General features: G+C 40.4%; 1 protein-coding gene across 2 annotated transcripts in view; it reads left to right on the forward strand.

Annotated features, from left to right (window-relative positions):
- Positions 1-22,510, forward strand: part of LOC124805181 (myosin heavy chain, clone 203-like) — a 259,196-nt gene that overhangs the window by 67,455 nt on the left and 169,231 nt on the right. For both annotated transcript variants that reach the window (XM_047265671.1, XM_047265672.1), the window contains one exon: positions 7,961-8,163. In XM_047265671.1, the coding sequence (XP_047121627.1) occupies positions 7,961-8,163 (203 nt within the window). The remainder of the gene's footprint in view (positions 1-7,960; positions 8,164-22,510) is intronic.

Genomic DNA, 22,510 nt, shown 5'->3' on the forward strand with positions numbered 1-22,510 from the left:
CTCACAGAGAAAAGAGAATATAACATTTTCAGTTGTTAAATGACTTCTAAAGCCAAACTGTACATTTGATAGCAAATTATGTGATATAAAATGATCAATTATCCTTACACAGCCTTTTCAATAACTTTAGGAAATATTGATGGCATAGAAATAGGTCTAAGATTGTCTACATTATCACTTTCTCCCTTTTTATAAAGTGGTTTTACTACTGAGTACTTTAATTGTTCAGGAAACTGACCATTCTTAAAAGAAAAATTACAAATATGGCTAAGTACAGGGCTAAAATGTGCAGTACAGTACTTCAATATTCTGCCAGGCACTCCATCATACCTGTGAGAGTCCTTACTCTTCAGTGATTTAATTATTGACTCAATCTCCCCCTTTTCACCATCACAGAGGTGAGAATTTCAGACTTCACTCTCGGAAAGGCATTTTCCAAGAGAGCTATATGGTTCCCTGTAGAAACTAAGTTTTTATTTAATTCACCAGCAATGTTCAGAAAATGATTCTTAAATACTGTACATACATCTGACTTATCAGTGACGGAAATATTTTTACTACGAACTGACTTTATATTGTTGATCTTGTGCTGCTGACTAAACGCTTCCTTCACACAACTGACCATACGGTTTTGATTTTTTCTATTTATGTACCACATACCCTTTGCCTTTCTAATAACAGTTTTAAGCACCTTACAGTACTGTTTGTAATGGGCTACTGTAGCATGAATGTGACTGCTTATAACATTTTGATATAATTCCCGCTCTGTTCTACATGGTATCCTTATCCCACCAGTCAGCCACCCAGGCTGCCTTTTACTGCTAGTACCCTGTTTAGAACGTTCTAATGGAAGGCAACTCTCAAAGAGCATGAGAAATGTCTTAAGGAAAGCATTATATTTGTCATCATTGTTATCGGCACTATAAACATCCTGCCACGCTTGTTTCTTAAAGAGGTTTAAAAAACTCTCTATTGCCATTGGATTAGTTTTCCTACACAGTTTGTAATTATATGTGACATTTGTTTGAGTACAAAAGCCTTTTAGTGTTAAAATTTGTGTATCATGGTCTCAAAGGCCATTTATCCTGTTACTAACAGAGTGCCCATCTAGTAATGAAGAAAGAATAAAAATATTGTCTATGGCTGTGGTACTGTTCACCTACGCCCTCTACAGTCTGTGTCAGATCATATGAGCTTAGGAGATCTACCAACATCCTTTATCTTGCACAACCATTAATATTGAAGTCACCACATATAACTAATTTTTGGTACTTCCTATAAAGTGAACCAAGAACCATCTCTAGCTTGAGCAGAAATGGGCTGAAGTCAGAGTTAGGGTACCTATAAACAACAACAATTAGAAGTTTAGTTCCGCTAAATTCAATGCCCCTGCACAACATTCAAATATCTGTTAAGTGCAGTGCCGTGATATGTCTACAGTCTCAAATGGAATACTTTTTTTATGTACATGGCCACTCCCACAGTCTGCAAGGGACTCCTTGAAAGTAACCAGCTAATCTGTATCCTAGTAAAGGAAGCCTCTGAATTGTTGAATTATTTAAGTGGTCCACTGATATACCAATAATGTCAGAGTCAAAATCTATAAGCAATTCACAAACTTTGTCTCTAATATCTCTTATATTTTGATGAATTATGCTAATTCATTCTCTACTTGGATACCTGACCTCCTGTAAAGGTGATTCCTTTGTTAGAGGGACTTCCTTTAAGCAGATATACCTATCAGCTGACTTCAGCCTAAAAAAGGTGCAGCTCTAACATCAACTACTACAGGAATTTTTCCTGTAGTAGTTTTGTAGGGGTATGAAACTGAATGATCACGTAGGCTAAGTCATGGGTAAAGTTGTTGCTAGTCTTTGGTTTATTGGTAGAATATGGGGAAATGTTGTCAGTCTACAAAGAGGATTGCTTACAAATCGCTCGGTGGGAGTAAGGATGAGGCTGGGGCAGGGAAGAGGAGGGTATCCTTAGCCCCACAGAAGTATCAGTCCTTTCAAAGCCCTCATCTTTTGCCCCACTTCCAAATTCAATCATGCAGGACTTGTTAAAGGACTCTCTCCTTCTCCCATTCCCTACAGTGGAAAAACTTTTTCGCCACCAATCCTGTCACCAGACTCAACTAAAGACCAATGTGGAACTCTGCCCAACTCAGTTCAGTCCTCCATGCAACTGTGATTTAGCCCCACTGCCTCCAAATCACCCCCTATTAACTTTCCAGAATTTCTTAACCTCAAACCTTGCCTCACCATCATTCCCCAAATCCCTCACATGTAAGCTATCCTTACATCCGAATAAAAACCACAATCTACCATCTAAACCTGATCCTGACCTAATAATCCTACTTGCTGTTGTTTTGAACTGGAAGGGTCACCTGGCAGAAGGACTGTGCCAGCTGTCAGATTCATCCACTTACAAACCCTGCCACAGTGACCCCATTCCAGAAATCCAGCAGGATCTCCAGTCTCTCCTCAAATTCTTAGGCCAATCCCAAAACCTGTCCTTGGAGTCCATCTGTCTCTTCACTGCTACCACTCCCCAAACTCCTACCATCTATATGCTTTCTGAAGTCCATAAGCCCAACCTCCCAGAACACTCCATTGTGGCTGGTTACTGTCCTCCGCACTGAGAGAATCTTTGGTCTTGCAGACCAACACCTTCAGCCTATTACTGTTACGTTCCACCCTATAGAAAAGATACCAACCATTTGCTCCACCGACTCTCCATAGTTCCTGTTCCTTTACCACATGATGCCTTTCTCATCACTATTGATGCCACCCATTCCACTGAGGCCTTCACGTATCATAATTACCTTCCCAACCTTGTAGAAAAACAGATCACCTGTGCATTTCTCTCCAGTCACCCACCACCTCCCAAAGTCCCTGTGTCTGGCCACAGAGGAACATTCCTCTTATAACTCGGTAGCACCCAGGATTGGAGCAACTGAATCACATTCTCCGCCAGGGTTTCAACTACCTCTCGTCGTACTGTGACATGAGGAGTGTCCTACTCACTATGCTTCCCACCCCTTCCATAGTGGTATTCTAGTGGTATTCTGCTGTCCACCAAACTTACACATTATCCTACACTATTCTGCTGTCCACCAAACTTACACATTATTCTACACAACCCCTGCTTCCAGCCCCTTGCGTCTTGGTTTATATCCCTGTAATAGGCCTAGATGAAAGATCTGTCCCATACATCCTCTCACCACTACCAACTCCAGTCTGGTCGCAAGGATCACCGAGTCCATCAAGGGCAGGGCTATCTGTGAAACCAGTCATGTGATCTACAAGTTAAGCTGTGACCACTATACTGCGTTCTAAGTGGGGATGACAACCAACAAGCCGTCTGTCTGTACAAATGGCCACTGATGAACTGCGGTCAAGAAACAGCTGGGCCACCCAGTTGCTGAGCACACTGTCGAACACGACATTCTTCATTTCAGTGACTGCTTCATGTGTCATGTGGATCCTTCCTACCAACACTAGCTTTCCTGAACTGCGCAGTGGGAACTCCCCCTGCAGTATAGTCTACATTCCCATATCCTTTACCCAACTGTCCCCTGTTCCCATTCCAACACTACACAGGTCTCTAGTCCACAGACCCACCCATAATCTCTTTGCTTCTCTCCTTTTCCACTGCTGTCCCCCCCCCTCCCCCAATCCCTCCTCCCCCAATCCCTCCTCCCCCCTCTCCCCCACGTCTAACCTCCTGGCTGCACCTAGCTGCCCTGTCTTTTCTCTACCTTGTCCCTATGTGCTCCTGCAAGCAGCAGTTTACCATCCCCCATCCCAACCTGCTGTGCCTCCCCCTTCCTGCCCTAGCCTGCTCCTCAACCTCAATACCCAGATTGCTTTTCCCATCATGCACTATTGCTCACAGTTTGGCCTCGGCAGCCAGAGACAGTGGTCATGTGTGTGTGAGCTGTGTTTGCATATGCGTGACTGTTTGTGTGTGTATGTAATCTCATTCCGATGAAGGCCTTTTTGGCCAGAAGCTTACATTGTTGAGTCTTTTTGTTGTGCTATCTGCGACCCAACGTCTCCGCTATGTGATGAGTAGTAGTCTATCCTTTTCATAATATTGTCAGTAATAACTGGTACAGTCGGATGTACCCTCTGCCATACACTACACAGTGGTTTGTGGAGTATAGACGTAGATATAGACTGAGATACAAAAATGACATAGGGAATCCGTACACCTAATTAAATGATAGTTGTTCCTTGGATGAGTATACCTACTCTCTTGATGAGTTGACAAATGCAAGCTCATAAAAGAAAACAGTGCCAGAAACATTTTATCCCATGTTTTCAAGTACAGTCAAATATTTCATTCACATGTATTGTACAAGGGAATATTTGTAATGGTATTACCAGGTGTGTAAGTATGAAATGCTTTTTTTTTTTAATATCTAAAAAATTATGTTGCCTCCTTTGGCACTGTGCCCTTTTCTCAAGCAGTGGACGGTGCAAATCGGTCAATTGTTGTTGGTAACTGTTTCCCCAGGTTTTAACAGTTTATAGTAGTTCACGCCCCTCTGGTCCTATGACACATAGAGTATCGTCTTTCTGCCAAAGCAATTCAGTTTTGTGTCGATGTGGATGGTGTGCCTGGGTCTACCCATAATTTTTTGCTCTTGGGATTCTCAAAATAAATAGAATTTTCAGCCCCTGTAACTATATGATGCAAAAACGACTTCCTTTCAGACCGAGTGCGCAAAATCTAAGATGTGTTTTTGTGCTTTTCATTTGCCTGTTGTTCAACTCATGTGGTACCCATCTACCAATTTTCTGAATCTTTCCCATCTCTTACAGCCAATTGGAAACAGCTTGTTGACTGATGATCAATAGCTTGGTGAGTTGTTTTTGTGTTTGCGAATCATCTTTGATCAACAATGCTTCCAATTCCACATCTTCAGATTTTTTTGGCAGTTTCCACTTTCCTTGTGTGTAACATCGAGGCCACCATTTTTGAAATGCCAAAACCATGATTCACACGTATCTTGTGATGGAGCATGTTCACCATAACCTCCTTCAAGTAATTGGTATGATTCAGCAGCAGTTTTCTTCAAATGGAAAAAAAAAAAAAAAATTTAATGCTCTCCACAAATGCTCTTTGTTCGGTATAAATTTTGACATATTGAATACAACACTATGCACACACTTTTCCAATTTATCACTCATGTGCATCTGACACTTGTTGATGACACAACAAAATGATGCAGTGTCATATCTTTGTAGAACAAACTGCATTGGTGCTACATCTGTTATCTGAAATCCACATTTCAAACTTGTACACCTGGTATTGACTTACAGGTTGTCCCACTCAAGCCTCCCTGATTTCAAAGACCCAGGAAAGAAAAACCACAGTAGATATGACACTGAAAAATGTACCACATTGTAGAGCATCTCAAAGAATTTATTTATTTATCATCAATGTATGGAAGTGAAACATGGACAATAAATAGTTTGGACAAGAAGAGAATAGAAGCCTCTGAAATGTGGTGCTACAGAAGAATGCTGAAGATCAGATGGGTCCGAGCGGTCTAGGGCGCTGCAGTCATGGACTGTGCGGCTCGTCCCGGCGGAGGTTCGAGTCCTCCCTCGGGCATGGGTGTGTGTGTTTGTCCTTAGGATAATTTAGGTTAAGTAGTGTGTAAGCTTAGGGACTGATGACCTTAGCAGTTAAGTCCCATAAGATTTCACACACATTTGAACATTTTTGATCAGATGGGTAGATCACGTAACTAATGAAGTATTGAATAGGATTGGGGAGAAGAGGAGTTTGTGGCACAACTTGACAAGAAGAAGGGATCAGTTGGTAGGACATGTTCTGAGGCATCAAGGGATCACCAATTTAGTATTGGAGGGCAGTGTGGAGGGTAAAAATCGTAGAGGGAGACCAAGAGATGAATACACTAAACAGATTCAGAAGGATGTAGGCTGCAGTACGTATTGGGAGATGAAGAAGCTTGCACAGGATAGAGTAGCATGGAGAGCTGCATCAAACCAGTCTCAGGACTGAAGACCACAACAACAACATCATCAATACACTCTACACGTGAACGATTTGTAGCATGAATAATACTGAATCTTTATAGAATTTCTTGCCAAGTTCTTTGTAACAGTTCCTCTGTTATTGTTGCAATTGCATTAGTGATACAATGTCGCAACATAGGAATATCATCCACTTTGGTTGCATACACGCGGTCCTTCATGAATCCCCACATGAAGAAATCAAGCGGCATAATGTCGGGTGAATATGGTGGCCAGGCAATGGGTCCTCTGCATCTGATCCAAGGATTGGGAAATTTCCTACCCAAGAACTTGCGAACAGCCATTGACCAATGCAGTGGAGCTCCATCTTGTCGAAAAATGATGTCGGGTTGCAAGTCTTGTATCAGAGGGCACACAAACTGTTCCAACATGTCCAGATACACTGACCCATTCACTGCTTGTTCCACAAAGAAGAACGGTCCAACAATCCTGTCATGCATTAGCCCGCACCAGATGTTTAGTTTAGGGCTATCACGAACTTGTTCAATGACAATGTGCAGATTTTTCAAACCCCAAATCCAAACATTATGCCTATTAACCCTTCCTGATAGATGAAAGGTTGCCTCATTTGAGAATAAACATCTTTCCAGGAAGCTGGCATCCATATCAATACACTGCAGCATATCCGCAGAAAATTGGTGTTGGCGTGGTTTGTCGTTTGGCGTCATATGTGGCAGAATTTGCACTTTGTTGGCACACATATGGAAACGCTGGTGAACTACACGATGCAGTGTTGATCAAGGTACATTAGGTTGCCTATATGTTGACAAATTGACTTACATGGCCTCCTGAGAAATTTTTTGTCTGATGTCCTCCACTGTCTCTTCTGAAACTCTGTAACATGCACCGTCCTTAACTGTTTTCACATCAGGTGGATCAAATTCATTCACATGGCGATAATTTCTTTGCACAATAATTGGCGATTTTGTTTCTGCAAACCACACTACTGCTTGCTTGCCCTGCTGTGGAGTTGCCATTTTCACTTCATGGGAACATGCTGCATTCTGGCGATGATATAAATTCTTTGAGATGCTCTGCAATGTGGCGCATTTTTCATTGTCATTTCTACTGTGGTTTTTCTCGCCTGGGTCCTTGAAATCTGGGAGGTTTGAGTGGGACACCCTGTATTTTAGATACAGTGTTGCTGTGCTTTAGTAACTCAATAAAGTTCATGTTGGCAAGAGCTGCAGATTTCTTTGACTTGTGGATAGATTTCACTGTTTTCCTGCAGTTACAACTAGCATTCTTAGCAATTTCATCGTTTTTCATTCAAATATTTGACTATTGTTCTTAATTTGACAGTTTCAGTTGATTCTTTAACCTCATGATTCTCCTAACACTTTCCTTTTCAGTATGTTCTGGACTGCAGCAAAGGATGAATACCAGTGTTAAGACACAGGATTTGTATTTGGGAAGAATAATGATCAAATTTCTGTCTGGTTATCACAGTTTAGATTTTTACAGCTTCCTTAAATAATTTTTGGGGAACATCAGGTTTCTCTCTCTCTCTCTCTCTCTCTCTCTCTCTCTCTCTCTCTCTCTCTGTCTCTTCTCTCTCTTTCTCTCTAATGATCTCAATTTTGATTGGGTACTAAACGCCAATCTTCTTTTTTATGGAAGTATTGCAAATTTCCATTTACTTCAATGTAACAGTTCATATCTTATGTGAAATAGTTTGATAAATACCATATTTTGAAACACATTTGTAACACAATTGGGTAATGGAAAATGTTACTCCTTTTTACATGAGTGATATGTCATTTATGCTAGGCAGCTTTGATTTGTTTTCATCACTTATGACTAGTATCAATATTGTTGATTAACAGTATGATATAATCACAAATAAATAAATTAGAATTATTTAATGGTAATTATCTCTCTTACAGGATCCATAATACTCGCAAGACTTGTGAAACATTGCAAGAATATCTGCAAAACTTGAGTATTTCATTTCAATCATTTATGAAGATTAGAGATTATCTTGTTCATACAAATCAAATGATTATGGAGAATTATGGCAGTTGTACAGAAAAATTTGAGAACCTGCATGACAGACATGTTGAAATAATAGACAATTATAAGAAATCATGTATGAATATATTTTTCCATATTTATATCAGTAATTTTTGTTTTTGGTATACCAAAAGTACTGCACCAAAGAATGTGCTATACTTTTGTAACCAGTACAATTTGGTACTTCAGTATTTGCTTGAAATGTTTCACTGATTTAGTGAAAAATATTACATAAATTAACAACAAAAGATTATTTAGTTTGACCTGTATGGCATGTAAACTTAAGATTCAACTGGAAATTATCTTTCTAGAAGGGTTGATATTTGAAAGATACAGATATGTGGCACATTAGATATTTTTTGTTCATAAATGAAATAAAACTACAATGACAATAAAAGAAAACTAACTATATTTCTCTTTCCACTTGGTTAAGGTGAAGATGGTGAAATTTTGCAAGGTTGTGGTGGCACTAATACATTTTTATGAGACCTTACTTTCAAAGACAAAACAGTATTCAGGCCTTGAAAATAATATATTTATATAATTTCCAAGGCTTTGATATATATTTTTTTCACATATTAATTCACATATCATGTTCAGTAAATCTCATCAAGCAAAAGAAACTTCATGGATGTGGAACAAGTCAAGTTATGCACTAACAGACAGAATTGGATTTGATAATAGGCCTAACAAGGAGAGAATGAATATGAAATAATAGTACAAACCAGTCACTAAATATTTACATCCTAAATGATGCAAATGTGGAATATTACTAGAAGTGCAAACCTCATGTAGAACTGAACAGGTATCAGATAAGGGTCCTTTGCAGAGTGTGCAGACTGAAAAGCAAATGGGAAGGAAAATAATGAATGAAATATCAAAACAGTGAAAAGGCTTAATGTTTGTTGTAAATGATAATGATGGGTAAATTACACAGAAATGATAACATTCTGTAGTGTCTTCCAGTATCTCTAGTGCTTTAAGTAAAGCATGAGAAAGAAGTAAATGTGTTCATAGGAAATTGCAACAAAGACCTGGAATCTAGTGAGGTGAAAAGTACATATGTAGGCACGAACCACTGGTAGACGGTGCGGAGGAGATCGTGCCATGTGCAAGCTTCCTTCAGGTGGCATCTAGTGGCTGACCTGCACTGTACTGTTGGCAGTTGATTTAAGTAAACATATGTGGCGATACTAAGCTTCGTGCACTCACACTCACACGCACTAGTAGCAGGGTGCAGCACACCTCTCCCTCATGTGAAGAGGTTGCCCAGACAATGCAAGAGATAGAGATGCCAGCAGCCCGATGAGAGACACATTCACCTTATCTGGAGTGGCGGCAGCCAGTGTTAATAGTGGGGTCTGGATGATGTGGTGGGTAGGCACTGCAGCAGAAGACCAGAATGCGGTGCCCTTGTGGCACCGGACTACAGTGCTGGGGAGGAGGGTGCCATCACCATCTGTGCTTCGTCATCAGCAGGCAGGTCCAAGTGTCTGGTGATGATGGTGAGAGGGTTGGTGGAGGAGGCCTGACTGGAACAGCAGGTTGTAGCAATGAACATGAGATGGACTGGCACCAGGAAGCTGGAATCTCATGGCACCACATGTGGAGGGGGTAGCCACAGCAGGCGATGACAGTCCCGAAGCATAGGGTGGTGGAGTGGGCTTCAGACAGAGGCCTCACCTGCAAACTGGTAGTTTCTAACAATGAACAAGAGTGCAACTGATCAAAATGGCTTGCCACAGGCCTGTTGGCCATATGGACATTACATGGATGGCATCCCCAGTGGTGGACAACAGCAGCTGGTATCCACTTGGGCCAGTGACCAAATCCTCGTGCCTACACTGGCAATCCTGGTGCGAAGTGGCCAGACAAACCCAGCTGCAGCAGGTGCGGCGTAGGCCGCAGAAGGTGAATGAGCATGTGTGTTGCTGGTTGTGAAGCAGCTCAGCTGGCCTCTGTTCCCCCATAGGCGTGAAATGATAGGTGCTCAGAAAACATAGAAGGCCATCATCTGGTCTTGCCATTTCATTGTCAGTGGAATGGCAGAGCCATAATTTTGTGAATGCCATGATGGGAATGAAACAGTTGAAAGGTGTGATAAACGAACTAGGGCCCATTATCGGAAACTAAGGTGCAAGGCAATCCCTCAATAGAAAAAAACCCGCAAAAGTGTACAAATGGTGTGTGTCGACACACACTGGAGAGTGTAAGGAAACCAGGAAAATGCATCCACAACCAAGAGACAATAGGAATTCAAGAAGGGGCGTGCAAAGTCTACATGAATGTGTTCCCATGGCTGGCATGGAGTGGGCGAGGGACACAGAGATGGCCTAGTAGGAGCTGCCTGTTGCCTGTATGCTGCTCGTAAGCTGCAAGAAAATGGATGATTTTGCCATCAATACCTGGTCAAAAAGACATGTCTCCTAGCTAACAGTTCAGTGCGCAAAACTGCCCTGGTGGAGAAGGCATAGAACCTCGCACTGTAACCTGGTGGATATGAAAACACTGCGAGAGAGGTGTTCTGTGGACAGCAGCCAAACACCATCAAATATTGAAAGGAAGGATACTTGCACAAGGGGTCCGAAACCCAAAAGCCCGACACAGCAGTTTGTCTAACCAGACCTGTTGAACAAGTCAAACCACCTGGCGGAGAAACGGGCCAGCAGCCAAGGCAGCTACTATGCATGAGATCATAATTGGGAAACCCTCAACCATAGCCTGTGTGTCAGTATCAAGATGGAAGCAAAGCAATTCTTCATGATCAAAGTCAGAATCAGGACCCACAGGAAGGTGGGACAAGGCGTCCACATTGGTATGTGTAGATGAAGGTCAAAAATGTATTTTGTAATTGTAGTGAATCAACTAAAGAGCCCAATATTGTAGGTGGTGTGCTGTCTTGTGAGGCAAAGAAGTGTGAGGGTTAAACAAGGAAACCAAAGGTTTATGTCAGTAACGAGGTGAAACTTGGTGCCATACAAAAAAACGTGAAATTTCTGGAGATCATAGACTGTGGCCTCTTTTCCTCACCTGAGAGTAATGCTGCTGGAATGAAGAGAGGGATTTAGAGGTGAAAACAACAGGTCATTCAGAGCTGTCAACATATCAGTGTCCAAGGACAGTGCCGAGGCAATACTGTGAGGTGTCAGTTGCCAAAACTATGTGCTGATCTGGAGAGAATGTAGCTAAACAAGGGGCCAAGAGTAATTTGGATATCAACATTTGAAAAGCATATTTGCAATCTGGGCTCCAGTGAAAAGGAATATTCTTGCATAACAAGGCATGCAATGTGACCAATGTGGTCGCCACCAATAGGAATTTATGGTAGCAGGCTCTCTTCCCTAGGAAGGCCTGAAGCTTGATCAGAACAAGGGGTGAGACATAGATATAACGGTGGAGATGTGATCTGGCAGGGAGTAAACCTCATCCCATGAGACCTCAAACCTCAAAAAAACAATAGAATGTTGAAAAAACAGATTTCATGAGGCTACACCATAAGTCTGTGGAACCTATGTGCGCAAATTTGTCAAGTGGTCAGCTGTGGATGAGCCCATGAAAACAGTATCAGCCATATAATTAATGCAACACAGGACAGCCATAGAGTTGCTCTAAAAATTGTTGGAAAATAACAGAGGCATTAGCCACACCATAAGGAATGCACAAAGATTGATAGGGAACAAAAGGAGTATGCAAAACCAGAACTCGCCAAGATTATTTGTCCACAGGAACCTGCAGATATGCTTCAGACAAATAAATTTTAGAAAATTATTGGCCACATGACATTTCCTCCAACAGTTCCTCCTGGCGTGGGAGAGGATATGTATCCACAATCAACTGCACATTGACAATAGTACTGAACTCGTGACAGAGCTGAAGTTACCCTGTTGGCTTCCACACTACAAGCAGCAGAGACAACTATTCACTAGCCATAATAGATTGCACCACTCCTAGGGATTAAAGTCTTTCCAATTCTGCTTTCACTTGATCTTTCAGAGTAACAGGGGTAGGACGTGGATGACAAAAACTGGGCTGAACCGAGGACTTCAAAGAAATATGAGAAGAAAAATTCATAGCACACCCTGCACCTTCTGAACAAAAGTCCGAAAATTCCTCACACAATGTTTCCAATTGAGAACATGTTACCTGATTGGACACTAGCTGAATTGTGTCAGTGATAGAAAATCCAAATGCCTGAAATGCATCCGTCCCAAACAAGTTCCCAACACCAGCATCATCAACCACCAAAAATGTAATGGAGCAAACCATTGACCTGTTAAGAGGCAGATGCCATAAATTGTCCCAACAGGACAATGTTCTGTTTGCTTAACCAGCCAGCTTCTGCAAGACCAGTGTGAATGGTGGCAAGCCTAGTCACATAGTTTTGAGAATTCAATAATGTCACTGCAGCACCTGTGTTGACCTGTAGCGGGAATACGTGGCAAAAACACCTAACTCAATAAACAACTTGGGAGAAGTCACAAGCATTAGTCACACAGTTTACGTTCATGTCCATATACTGGGCAACATTTGGCGAATGACACACGGAGGTGATGTGGCATTTCTTCTGTTAAACATTACAAGTAGTCCAGTGCTTAGGGCATCCCAGACATTCATGCTAGACAAAACAGAAAGGTCAGGATGAAAATGCTGATGCTGGTGCTGTGGCGGTCTTGGCTGCTTGGTCCAGTCCTGGCCTGCTTGGCACTGGGCCCACATGTTTACCCCTGCCACTGCCGTTTCCTCGTGCAAGCTATCTGTCATCCTAGTGGACACGTCTTGTGGCACTACTGCCACATGGCCCCGTGCATCAATTTGGTCACCTGCTGCCCAAGAAACTTCAAAAGATAGTGCTATTTTAAAAACTTCTGCCAATGGATGGTTTTCACAGAGTAAAGCCTGCTGGTGCACGCTCTTTTCTGGAGCTAAACGGATAATTGCATCGCACACCATAGAGTTCATAAGAGTCATTAAGGGCATCAGTAATGAATTGACACTTATGGCTAAGGCTGTGGAGTTCATCTTCCCTGGACCTGTATGACTGGTTTAGTTTCTTGCGCCATCAATAGAATTCAACTAGGACTACTATGACACACATTCATTTCTGATGGTAGTTGGACAATAAACTGCACACGTGATCAAAAGTAAGAGCTGCTGGTCCTCGTAAAAGGGCAAGCTGACACAGTAATTCATAAACCTTAGGTGGAACCCATGAGAGCAATAGAGCTTTGCACAAATTTAAGACTTTCACACTGAAAGCAAATAATGATGTCTAATTCTTTTTTCCTAAGCTTACAAATCCTCACCCAAATGATCATATGGCAGAAAAGTGGGTGGATAGACCAGTGGAATGGTACCTCATTTGTTATTGTAAGCTGACAGAATGGTCACTGCCGAAGTAAACTGTTCAGTCAGGACCGGTAGCATGGCATCCGTAATGACTAAAGTTGACAAAACTATACTTAAAGGGTGCACATGTGGAAAACATTCCAAACTCATTGCCAGTTGTGTGGTAACCAAGCAGTACATGAAACAGATCTAAGTAACACAAATATGGCTTCATTCATAAACTTCTGAACAATACTGAAAATAAGCCTCTTATGGCTCCACACGTAACAAGACAAAAGAATCATACAGAAGATGCAACATATGCAATACACGGAACAACTGATGTGAGTGGCACAAACTAAAAGAACACAGTGAGAGTGAGTCAGTGTTACCCCACATTGTTTATAGGCACAAGTTGCTGGTAGACATGGTGTGGTCGAGTCTATGCCCTGTGCAAGCTTCCTACAGGCGCCCGCTAGTGGCCGGCCAGCTTATACAGTTCGCAGTTGATTTAACACACATGCACGATGACACTACGCACAGCCCATTAACACTCAAGTGCACTAGCAGCAGGATACACTACATAGTAAACTTTTCTTCGAACTAGAATACTTGCACACACACACACACACACACACACACACGCACCTGTGCCCCTATGTGGTGCTTGCGTGAAGTATAATGCTGCCTCACAGCCTGTGTCATCTGGATCCAGCCTGTGTCATCTGGATCCTTCCTACTGACACTGACACTAGCTTATCTGAATTGGGTGAGTGGGAACTCTCCTTGCAATATTCATTCCTATATTCATTCCTGATGCCCACCTTTGTTATTCATGGTCTTTAACTGCCTATCCCCCTCCCTGTTCCAGCACTACACAGGCTTCTATTCCATCAACACACCCACAGTGTTGTTGCTCCTCTTTTTTCTGACCCCTGACTCCCCCCCCCCCCCTCCCTCACCCAACCGTCCACCCTCCCTCCCTCCACCTATCCTCACAGCTCACCTAGGTGCCCTAATCTCTCCCCACATCATTCCTCTATCCTCCCACAAGCAGTACTTTACTGTCCCCCCACCTATACCATGCTATCCCTCCCCCTCCCCACCAAAGCCGCCTCCCTATCCCCACCAACCAGATTGCTTCTCCCATCATTCGCTGTTGCTTGCATTCTGGCCTTGGTAGCCATAGACAGTGGTCATACATGTGTGAGTTGTGTTTGCATGAATGTGTGTGTGTGTATATGTTGTGTAATTCAGAAGAAGCCTTTTGGCTGAAAGCTTACTTATTTAGCAGTCTTTTTGTTGTGCCTGTCTGCGACTCAACATCTCCGCTGTTTTGTACATTCTTGTTCATGTAATGTTCATGTGTTAGTTTTCACAAACATGTTGTTTCACAGTACAATTGTATAGGTTTTCCAATGTGGTCGTTGTTCCAGCCACTTCATTAGACTTGTAGCAACTAAACTTGCTGTACCTGAAAAGCACTCACTCATCAGTGGTGAATTTCGAGTAATGGCTACATTTCTCTTCTTGCCTTGTTAAAATTATTTCTTTTGGTGAAACAAAGCGGAGTTTGTACAATGTCACCTCACTAAAATCCTGATGCATTTGCACTTGGGACAGAACACTGACACAGCAGTCTATTATATGAGGAACCGAGGACAAGTCAGGTCAAAGGCTTATGAAAAATCACATTCTCAGTATAAAAATAAACGTATAGCTTCTTCACTTATCTTGTTACAATGCCACACTAATTCTCATTTCACCAGCTATCAAGAACTCAAAAAATTGCATCATTCCATTGCAAATGTGTACAGTTCCTCATATATCACAATTCATAAGAAAATTCCACATGTTTATCATATAGCACAATACTCTCCTATTTCTGCGCTGTCATTTGCCAAAATCTCATTTCAATATCTTGAACTATTTATGAGACATGAGGGACATTGTGAATATTTCATCTTCTTGTGTTCAATCTTGAGATTGGAATTAGATATTGATTTCTTCCAAGTTTACAGAAAACTATTTTTTATTAGCTAAATCTCATACACAGCAGTATATGGTCAAATATGTACCAAATGCAAATTCATGGCGATCCCTATGTTTCATAGCAATGAATTTGAATTTCACACCATTGTTACTCGTATCCATAATATCATAGTAACTATCACCATTAACAAAATGATAGGCACTTCATCATGAACCTGAATATAAAGCTATAACTAACGTTAAAACCAATGATTTTTTATCAAATAGTTTCCTTAAAACTGTGTGAGAAAGGTTGCAGGGTAGGTGATGTGAGTGCAGTGCTTTAAGAATGACAGAAGCTGGTGTGCAGGCACAAAACAATGCAGCAGTCTTCCTGACTGATTGTGACCTGTTGCGAGATTTGCACATGTGTGTACCAGGCTCTGAGGCTGGATTGTCAGTCCCAAGAACTGTGGGTGCTGTCTCAAAGTTGGGCCTCTACAAATGCACAGAGGTTTACTACAGGTTTCCAAGACTCTGCTGGGAATGTTTGTGGCTTGTCAGGAAAATCTGCTTGTGTGTAGTGATCTAATGTGGAAGTAGATTGTAACTTGAACCAGAGCCCTTGCACTTCGTAACGACACAATCACTATTTGCTGACTCACTCATGTTTTGGTTCACCTTCAAAGGCGCACCAGCTTTTGTTTGCTGCAGGAACAGTGTCAGCAGACAACTTTCTGTCCTCAGTCCTGTGGCTGCTCTTGCAGCATTCAGGTTGTAGATCATGGTGAAAGCAGGCAAGATCAAATTCAGCACCCAGGAAAGTTCAAATTCAGTGCTGAATGGCTGAATGATTGGAGCTTTGAGGACATCAAGGCCCATAAGATGTCAGAGTTCTAGGCATATTGCACACTATACAGCAAATCTTTCACTCTTACAAACATGGGAAAGATGGGTCTCATCAGCCATTTGAAAGGAGCTAAGCACTCCAAGGCAGTTGCGGTGCTCAGGAAGACAGTGGACATTTGTCTTCTTTGTCAATCCTTGGTAAATGAAGTACTATGGTTGTTAAGTGACACATAGACTCTTAGAGGCTGATCTAGAGTTAGTGAGTGTGAAAAAAGGTCATAAAATGAAACTGTGCCACTGTAGAGCTGTTATTTGAAAACAGGATGAACATTTGGGGACATGTTGTGAGTAAGGTTGTCACTTTGCATTGCACCAATTTGTGTAGCCCTCACTGTCTAAGGGTTTTCTGCACCAGCACTAGAGTATGTTTCTGTTCTTATCCAGTGCTCTGTATGCCCCTACTGACTATATTTTTTTGACAATCATGTTGTTTTTACCCTGCTGTTTTGGTGATACGTTATGCTGTTAGAAGGATATTCCAGTATTGCTTTAAAATATAAGTGAGGAAAATAGGAATGTTGGGTGAGCCGGGAATCCTTGCCAACAGGGTGGCACTCCAAAGTGACCACCAGACATTGGCATTCTGAAGCTGCCATTGCATGGCTTGGCGTAACCTTCCCTTTCCTTTTCTGATGTCAAGTTTTGGCTTTCATTAAGGAAACTTTCCATTGGTGTTGCAGTGAATCACATTAGTGATGTCATCATCTTATTGGGATACTGGATTGTCTTCAGGGCGCTGGCACTTCTGGATCATGCTCACTATTGTCTGGTGAGATAACTGGGCATGATCCTTTAATGCTTGATGATGTGGCAGTGACTGTTGAATTGGGACTTTCGCAGTTGAAGTCCAGTTCATTGTCCTCCCAGCAACTGCAGCCTGATGTCGCCTCCACCACTGCCACTAATGCTGTGTAAGCTGACAGTCAAATTTCAATGTACCTGATCTAGGATGATATTACAAGGGTGAAAATATTATGTACTCTATGGGCTGCCAAAAACCGTGTGTCCTTTTCCACTGCAGGGAAGCAGACTGCTTTTTTGCTGGTCATATTTCCTAATGGTAATGTAGCTAGTAATATTCAGCATGGGCAGACCAAGACATCACACAGTATCATTTATGGATACTTTCAAGATCCTCTGAGCTGGCTAAAATATCTTTTTTGCCTTTGTTTCGGGTCAGGTCACGTCCTTCTTGAGGGAATTCCAATGTCTTGCCCGTATGGCACCTTTCCTGTCTTCTACTCTTGCTGATGTAAGTCCATGTATTATCTGCTCTGAAATCAGTATGTAATCTAAAACCTGATGATGAAGCTAGTCCTATTCCTGCCAAAGAAATTGACATAGGTCATGCTATACAGTCTGAGCTGAGAAATGTAAAAGTGCCTGCCAAAGATATTTTAACTTTCAGGACTGGGTGCAGGGACTTTGTGGTCAGAATGCTCACAAACCTCTTTCTAAAGTCATCTTTGAAATATTGCATTTGTAGATACATAAGTATTTGTGTTCCAGCTGTGAAATAGCAGCAGAATCAGAAGAAGACAGTAATCTGGATACATCCAGCAAATCATTGAGGAAGTAGGTTGGGAGTGATACTCTGAGATGAAAAGGGGGCCATGTCAAACCAGTCAGAAGACTGGTGCCTCAAAATATTGTATGACAGTCAACCAAGAAACAGACATTGGTAGCCATATGTTAAGTACATGACAGCCTGTAATTGGCTGGTGTTGTCTTCTGGACTGACATTAACAAGAGAATGGTTCTGGACTATTGCAATGATAGGGTTTAGTATAGTGAGGCTTTAAACTAAAAAAAAATAATGTGAAGAAGATGAAGAATTTGAAAGAGCTGGATGGAAGATAATTAACGTAACTCCATCTTACAGTTGTGAAATGTGAGGCTGTGTCTGGTTGATGAATTGTAACAATAACATTCCAACAACTATTATTTGTATAGCTTTTTATTTATGGTACCAGTTTTGCCTCCTCAATAATGTCATCTTCAGGCTCTGTAGTGTGAATGAGAAAACACACCCAGTCATAGGTGTACATAACTGGAACCTGTATTTGCACCTGAAATTATAGAAAACTTCATGAGCAATGTGTGATCTCCACACATGTAACAACATCTGAGTTATTGTTCAGTGTATTCCTTTTGTGTATCTTGTTCAACCAAATGAATTATCTAGCCTGGAAAGCTCATAAATCCTGTGTGGTAAAAACTTGCTGTTAACTCAAAGTTTGAGTTAACTTGCTAATAAACACAGAAACTCTTTAACTAGTTGTTGTCATATGAATGAAGAGCACAAGTTCATGAAGTGTTCTATAGAAACCAGGCACAAATATAGGTTCCCTGTTATATACTTGTATGACTGGATGCTTTTGTTGTCCATGCTACAGGGCCTGAAGATGACTCTATTAAGGAGTCAACATGGTAGCCTAAATACAAATTCATAAAAATAACAGTTGTTGGAATATTATTATTACAATTTCTAGGTGGAAGAAGTCCCATTGTCCAGCAAATTAGTGAACTGAAGGCCAAAATGTCATGGATACTGGGCGATAGGACCACTGAACAGACAATGGAACATTCCCAAGTTTGAAGAAATGATCTTGATGAAACTTGGTAGGTGTGTAGAGGGGCAAAGTAATACAATACATATTTTTCTGCTTGTGACCAGTTTTACTTTTGAGGGTTAAAAAACAAGGTAATTTTACATATTTAGTTTGGAGGAATATCTTCAGAAAGATGATATATAAAAAAAAATGTTTTTCATATAAAAGTTGATATGTAATTAACATTCTTGAAAACTATAATTAAATTTTGTAATAATATGAAATTTGCAGAATACCCCACCACATTAATTAAATTTGAAAAATGAAAATTTTTGTAACAACATAAATTAAAGTAGCTTTCATGCTACGTTCATCTATGTGTAATAAAGCTGGTTTCTGAAATGCCATTTTTTTAAAATATGCCGGAAGCAGTGTACTGTCAGAATATTGTCAACATACCGAATTAAAATATCTTAACATTCATTATTAGTCTAACTATTTATTGTAATGATTTGTTTTATGTTTTAAAGTGTTATTTTACATTTTACTTTTTTTTACCATTTTTTGTACATGTATTTTGTTGGCTGAAAATAATAAGTATCTCATTATTATGATACAAAATAATTACAAAACTGAGAAACTTTATATAAATGCTTGAAACATAATGTTTTCTTACACCATGCATATAAAATGAATGAAATTTGCTGGCCGGTGTGGCCGAGCGGTTCTAGGCACTTCAGTCTGGAACCGCGTGACTGCTACGGTTGCAGGTTCGAATCCTACCTCGGGCATGGATGTGTGTGATGTTCTTAGGTTAGTTAGGTTTAAGTAGTTCTAAGTTATAGGGGACTGATGACCTCAGCTGTTAAGTCCCATAGTGCTCAGAGCCATTTGAACCATTTGAATGAAATTTCTTCACATAATACACACATCAGAGAGCACAATATAAAACAAAATTCATCAGGATTTGTAATTGTTGCGGTTGATCCTCTAAATGTCCTGATTTGTATCAGGCATATTTCAGGACACTGGTAAGCTTTGTTGAAAATAATTGTTTATGTACTAGTGACTGCAGTGTAATTATAGTATTTCTCATCTGTAGAATGACATCAGAATCATTCAACAGAACTAGGTCTGAAAATCAATATTATGAAAAGGATAGTTGCTACTCACCATATTACGGAGATGCTGATTTTGTGACAGTCTTTTTGTTGTGCCTGCGACTCAGCATCTTCGCTGTATGGTGAGTAGCAACTATCCTTTTAATAATATTGCTACATTCCATCCTGGATTTTCCATTGTTAGATCTGAAAATCTTCTCACCAGGTTTTTCCAACATCGAAAGCCGTATATGTACCACATCTGTACCAGTGCCATCGAGTCCTTTGGGATCACCAAATGATCAAGTTTCTATTCCTTGGGTTTGATGCTCAGAATGGTTTTTTCTCACTGATCACCCACCTTTCCATAGTTTTAAAAGAAACTAATGGTGAGTTTTGACCAAAAATTCGAGAACTTCTTTTTCAAGTCCTAAATATAAATATCTTTGTGACAGCATCAGTATTTGGTAAACAAATGTCTGACAGTGCAATATATCTGAAGATGTTTTCTTTCCCAGTGAGGAAGAAACTTCTGTATTATTATTAGAATAGTATGACTGTCAGTGTGAAAGAACTGTATAGAACTGTATAGAACATTGTACTTGAAGACAATGAACTTGTTCATCTGGTGATCCCAAATGGATAAACTGCACGGGTGCAGTTGTGGGATGTACATGGCTTTTGATGTTGGAAGCACTGTGTGAGAAGATTTTCTCATCTACTTCTGTTGAATGGTTTTGATGTCAATCTCCACTTGGGAAGCAATATAATTAAGCTGAAGTCTCAAGTGCATAATCAGTTCTTCTTGCCAATGTTTAGCAATTAACTGATAGTAGGAGGGATGTGAAATCAAATGAACACATAGGCTCAGTTGTGCGTAAAGCAGGTGGTAGACTTCAGCTTATTGTTAGAATACTGGGGAAGTGCAAACAGTCTACGAAGAGATTGCTTAAAAATTACTTGTGTGACCAGTTCTAGGATATGACTCAAGTGTTTGGGACTCATACCAAATAGGACTAAAAGGGAATATTGAACTTATACAGTGAGGGGCAACACGATTGTCACAGGTTTGTTGAAATCCGTGAAAGAGTATCACAGAGATACTGAAGAAACTGTACTGGCAGACTCTTCAAGGCAGATGTAAGATATAGTGAGAATGTATTTTGACAAAGTTTCAAGAACTGGCTTTAAACGAGGACTTGAGGAACATACTCTAACCTCCTACATATTGCTGACATAGGGATCATGAGGATAAGATTAGAATAATTACAGCACACACACACACACACACACACACACACACACACACACACACACACACACACACACACACACACACACACACACACATATATATATATATACAGAGGCATTCAAACAATCATCCTTCCCATGCTCCATACATGAATGGAACAGGAAGAAATCCTAATAACAGGTTCTTTGCGACATACCCTCTGCTACGCACTTCATGGTGGTTTGCAGAGTATAGACGTAGAGATAGATGTAGAAATATGCCTGATAAAAATCAGAATATTTAGAGCATCACCTGTGACAGTCTGAAATCCTGCTGAATTTTGTTTTATATTGCATTCCCTGTTGAGTACATTATGTGAAGGAAGTTCATTCATTTTATGTGCATGGTGTAAACAACATTATGTTTTAAGCACTTATGTACACATTGTGATTATTGTAAGAATTTTGATCCTAATAATGAGTTACTTATTATTTTCAATTAATATAATACACATTTGTGAAAGAGTAAACTAAAAAACAAAATTATTTTCAATTAATAAAATGCATGTTTGTGAAAGGGTAAACTAAAAAGCAAAGAAATAATTTAAAACATAAAATTACAGTTTATGTCATACAACAAATGAGTGGTCTTTTGGCAGAATGAACTAAGTGACATTTAGTTAGTTTTGAGAAATAAAAGACTGAAGTTTTGAGTTTACAGCAACTTATTTATTCAAAAATATTTATGAATATACATGTGGTCTGGTGCATAAAGGGCGTGAAAAACTTTTACAAGCATTTTGAGCATTGCAGCACATTATTTAATTACAGTTTGAAACTTAATACTACAGAGAAACAATGTAAAATGTCCATGTACATCAGGTTATTTTGTTGTCACATCACATTAATGCACTTCAGTACAAAATATAAAGGAAAGTTTCTTGTTTTTATGTTATATTCATATATAGATCTATTTGGCAACTGAAACACATAGATATAATTTCAGCATTTATGTAATGCAGCATTATTAAGCAATTTTTGAAATTAGGAGAGAACATTGGAATATACTTACGAGGATGATTATGCTTCCCCATTACTCATCTTCTTCATTACTATCACTGCTCATTTCTGATACTTCAGCCACTTTGACACCCTTATAGAATTCATGGCATATTGGGGGTATGTACATTAGAAGGCTTTGAATATCTTTCAGTTTGTCAGGGCATAGAGTGCCCGCTAATGGATACAGTGTAGGTAGTGTAATTTGACTTAAGAGAACAGTGGCAAGCTTTTAAGCTTTTATTTAAATTCACTGAAGAGTATTCTTCCATGT

This window comes from Schistocerca piceifrons, chromosome 7 (genome assembly GCF_021461385.2).
Source record: "Schistocerca piceifrons isolate TAMUIC-IGC-003096 chromosome 7, iqSchPice1.1, whole genome shotgun sequence".
Taxonomy (NCBI): Eukaryota; Metazoa; Arthropoda; class Insecta; order Orthoptera; family Acrididae; genus Schistocerca; species Schistocerca piceifrons.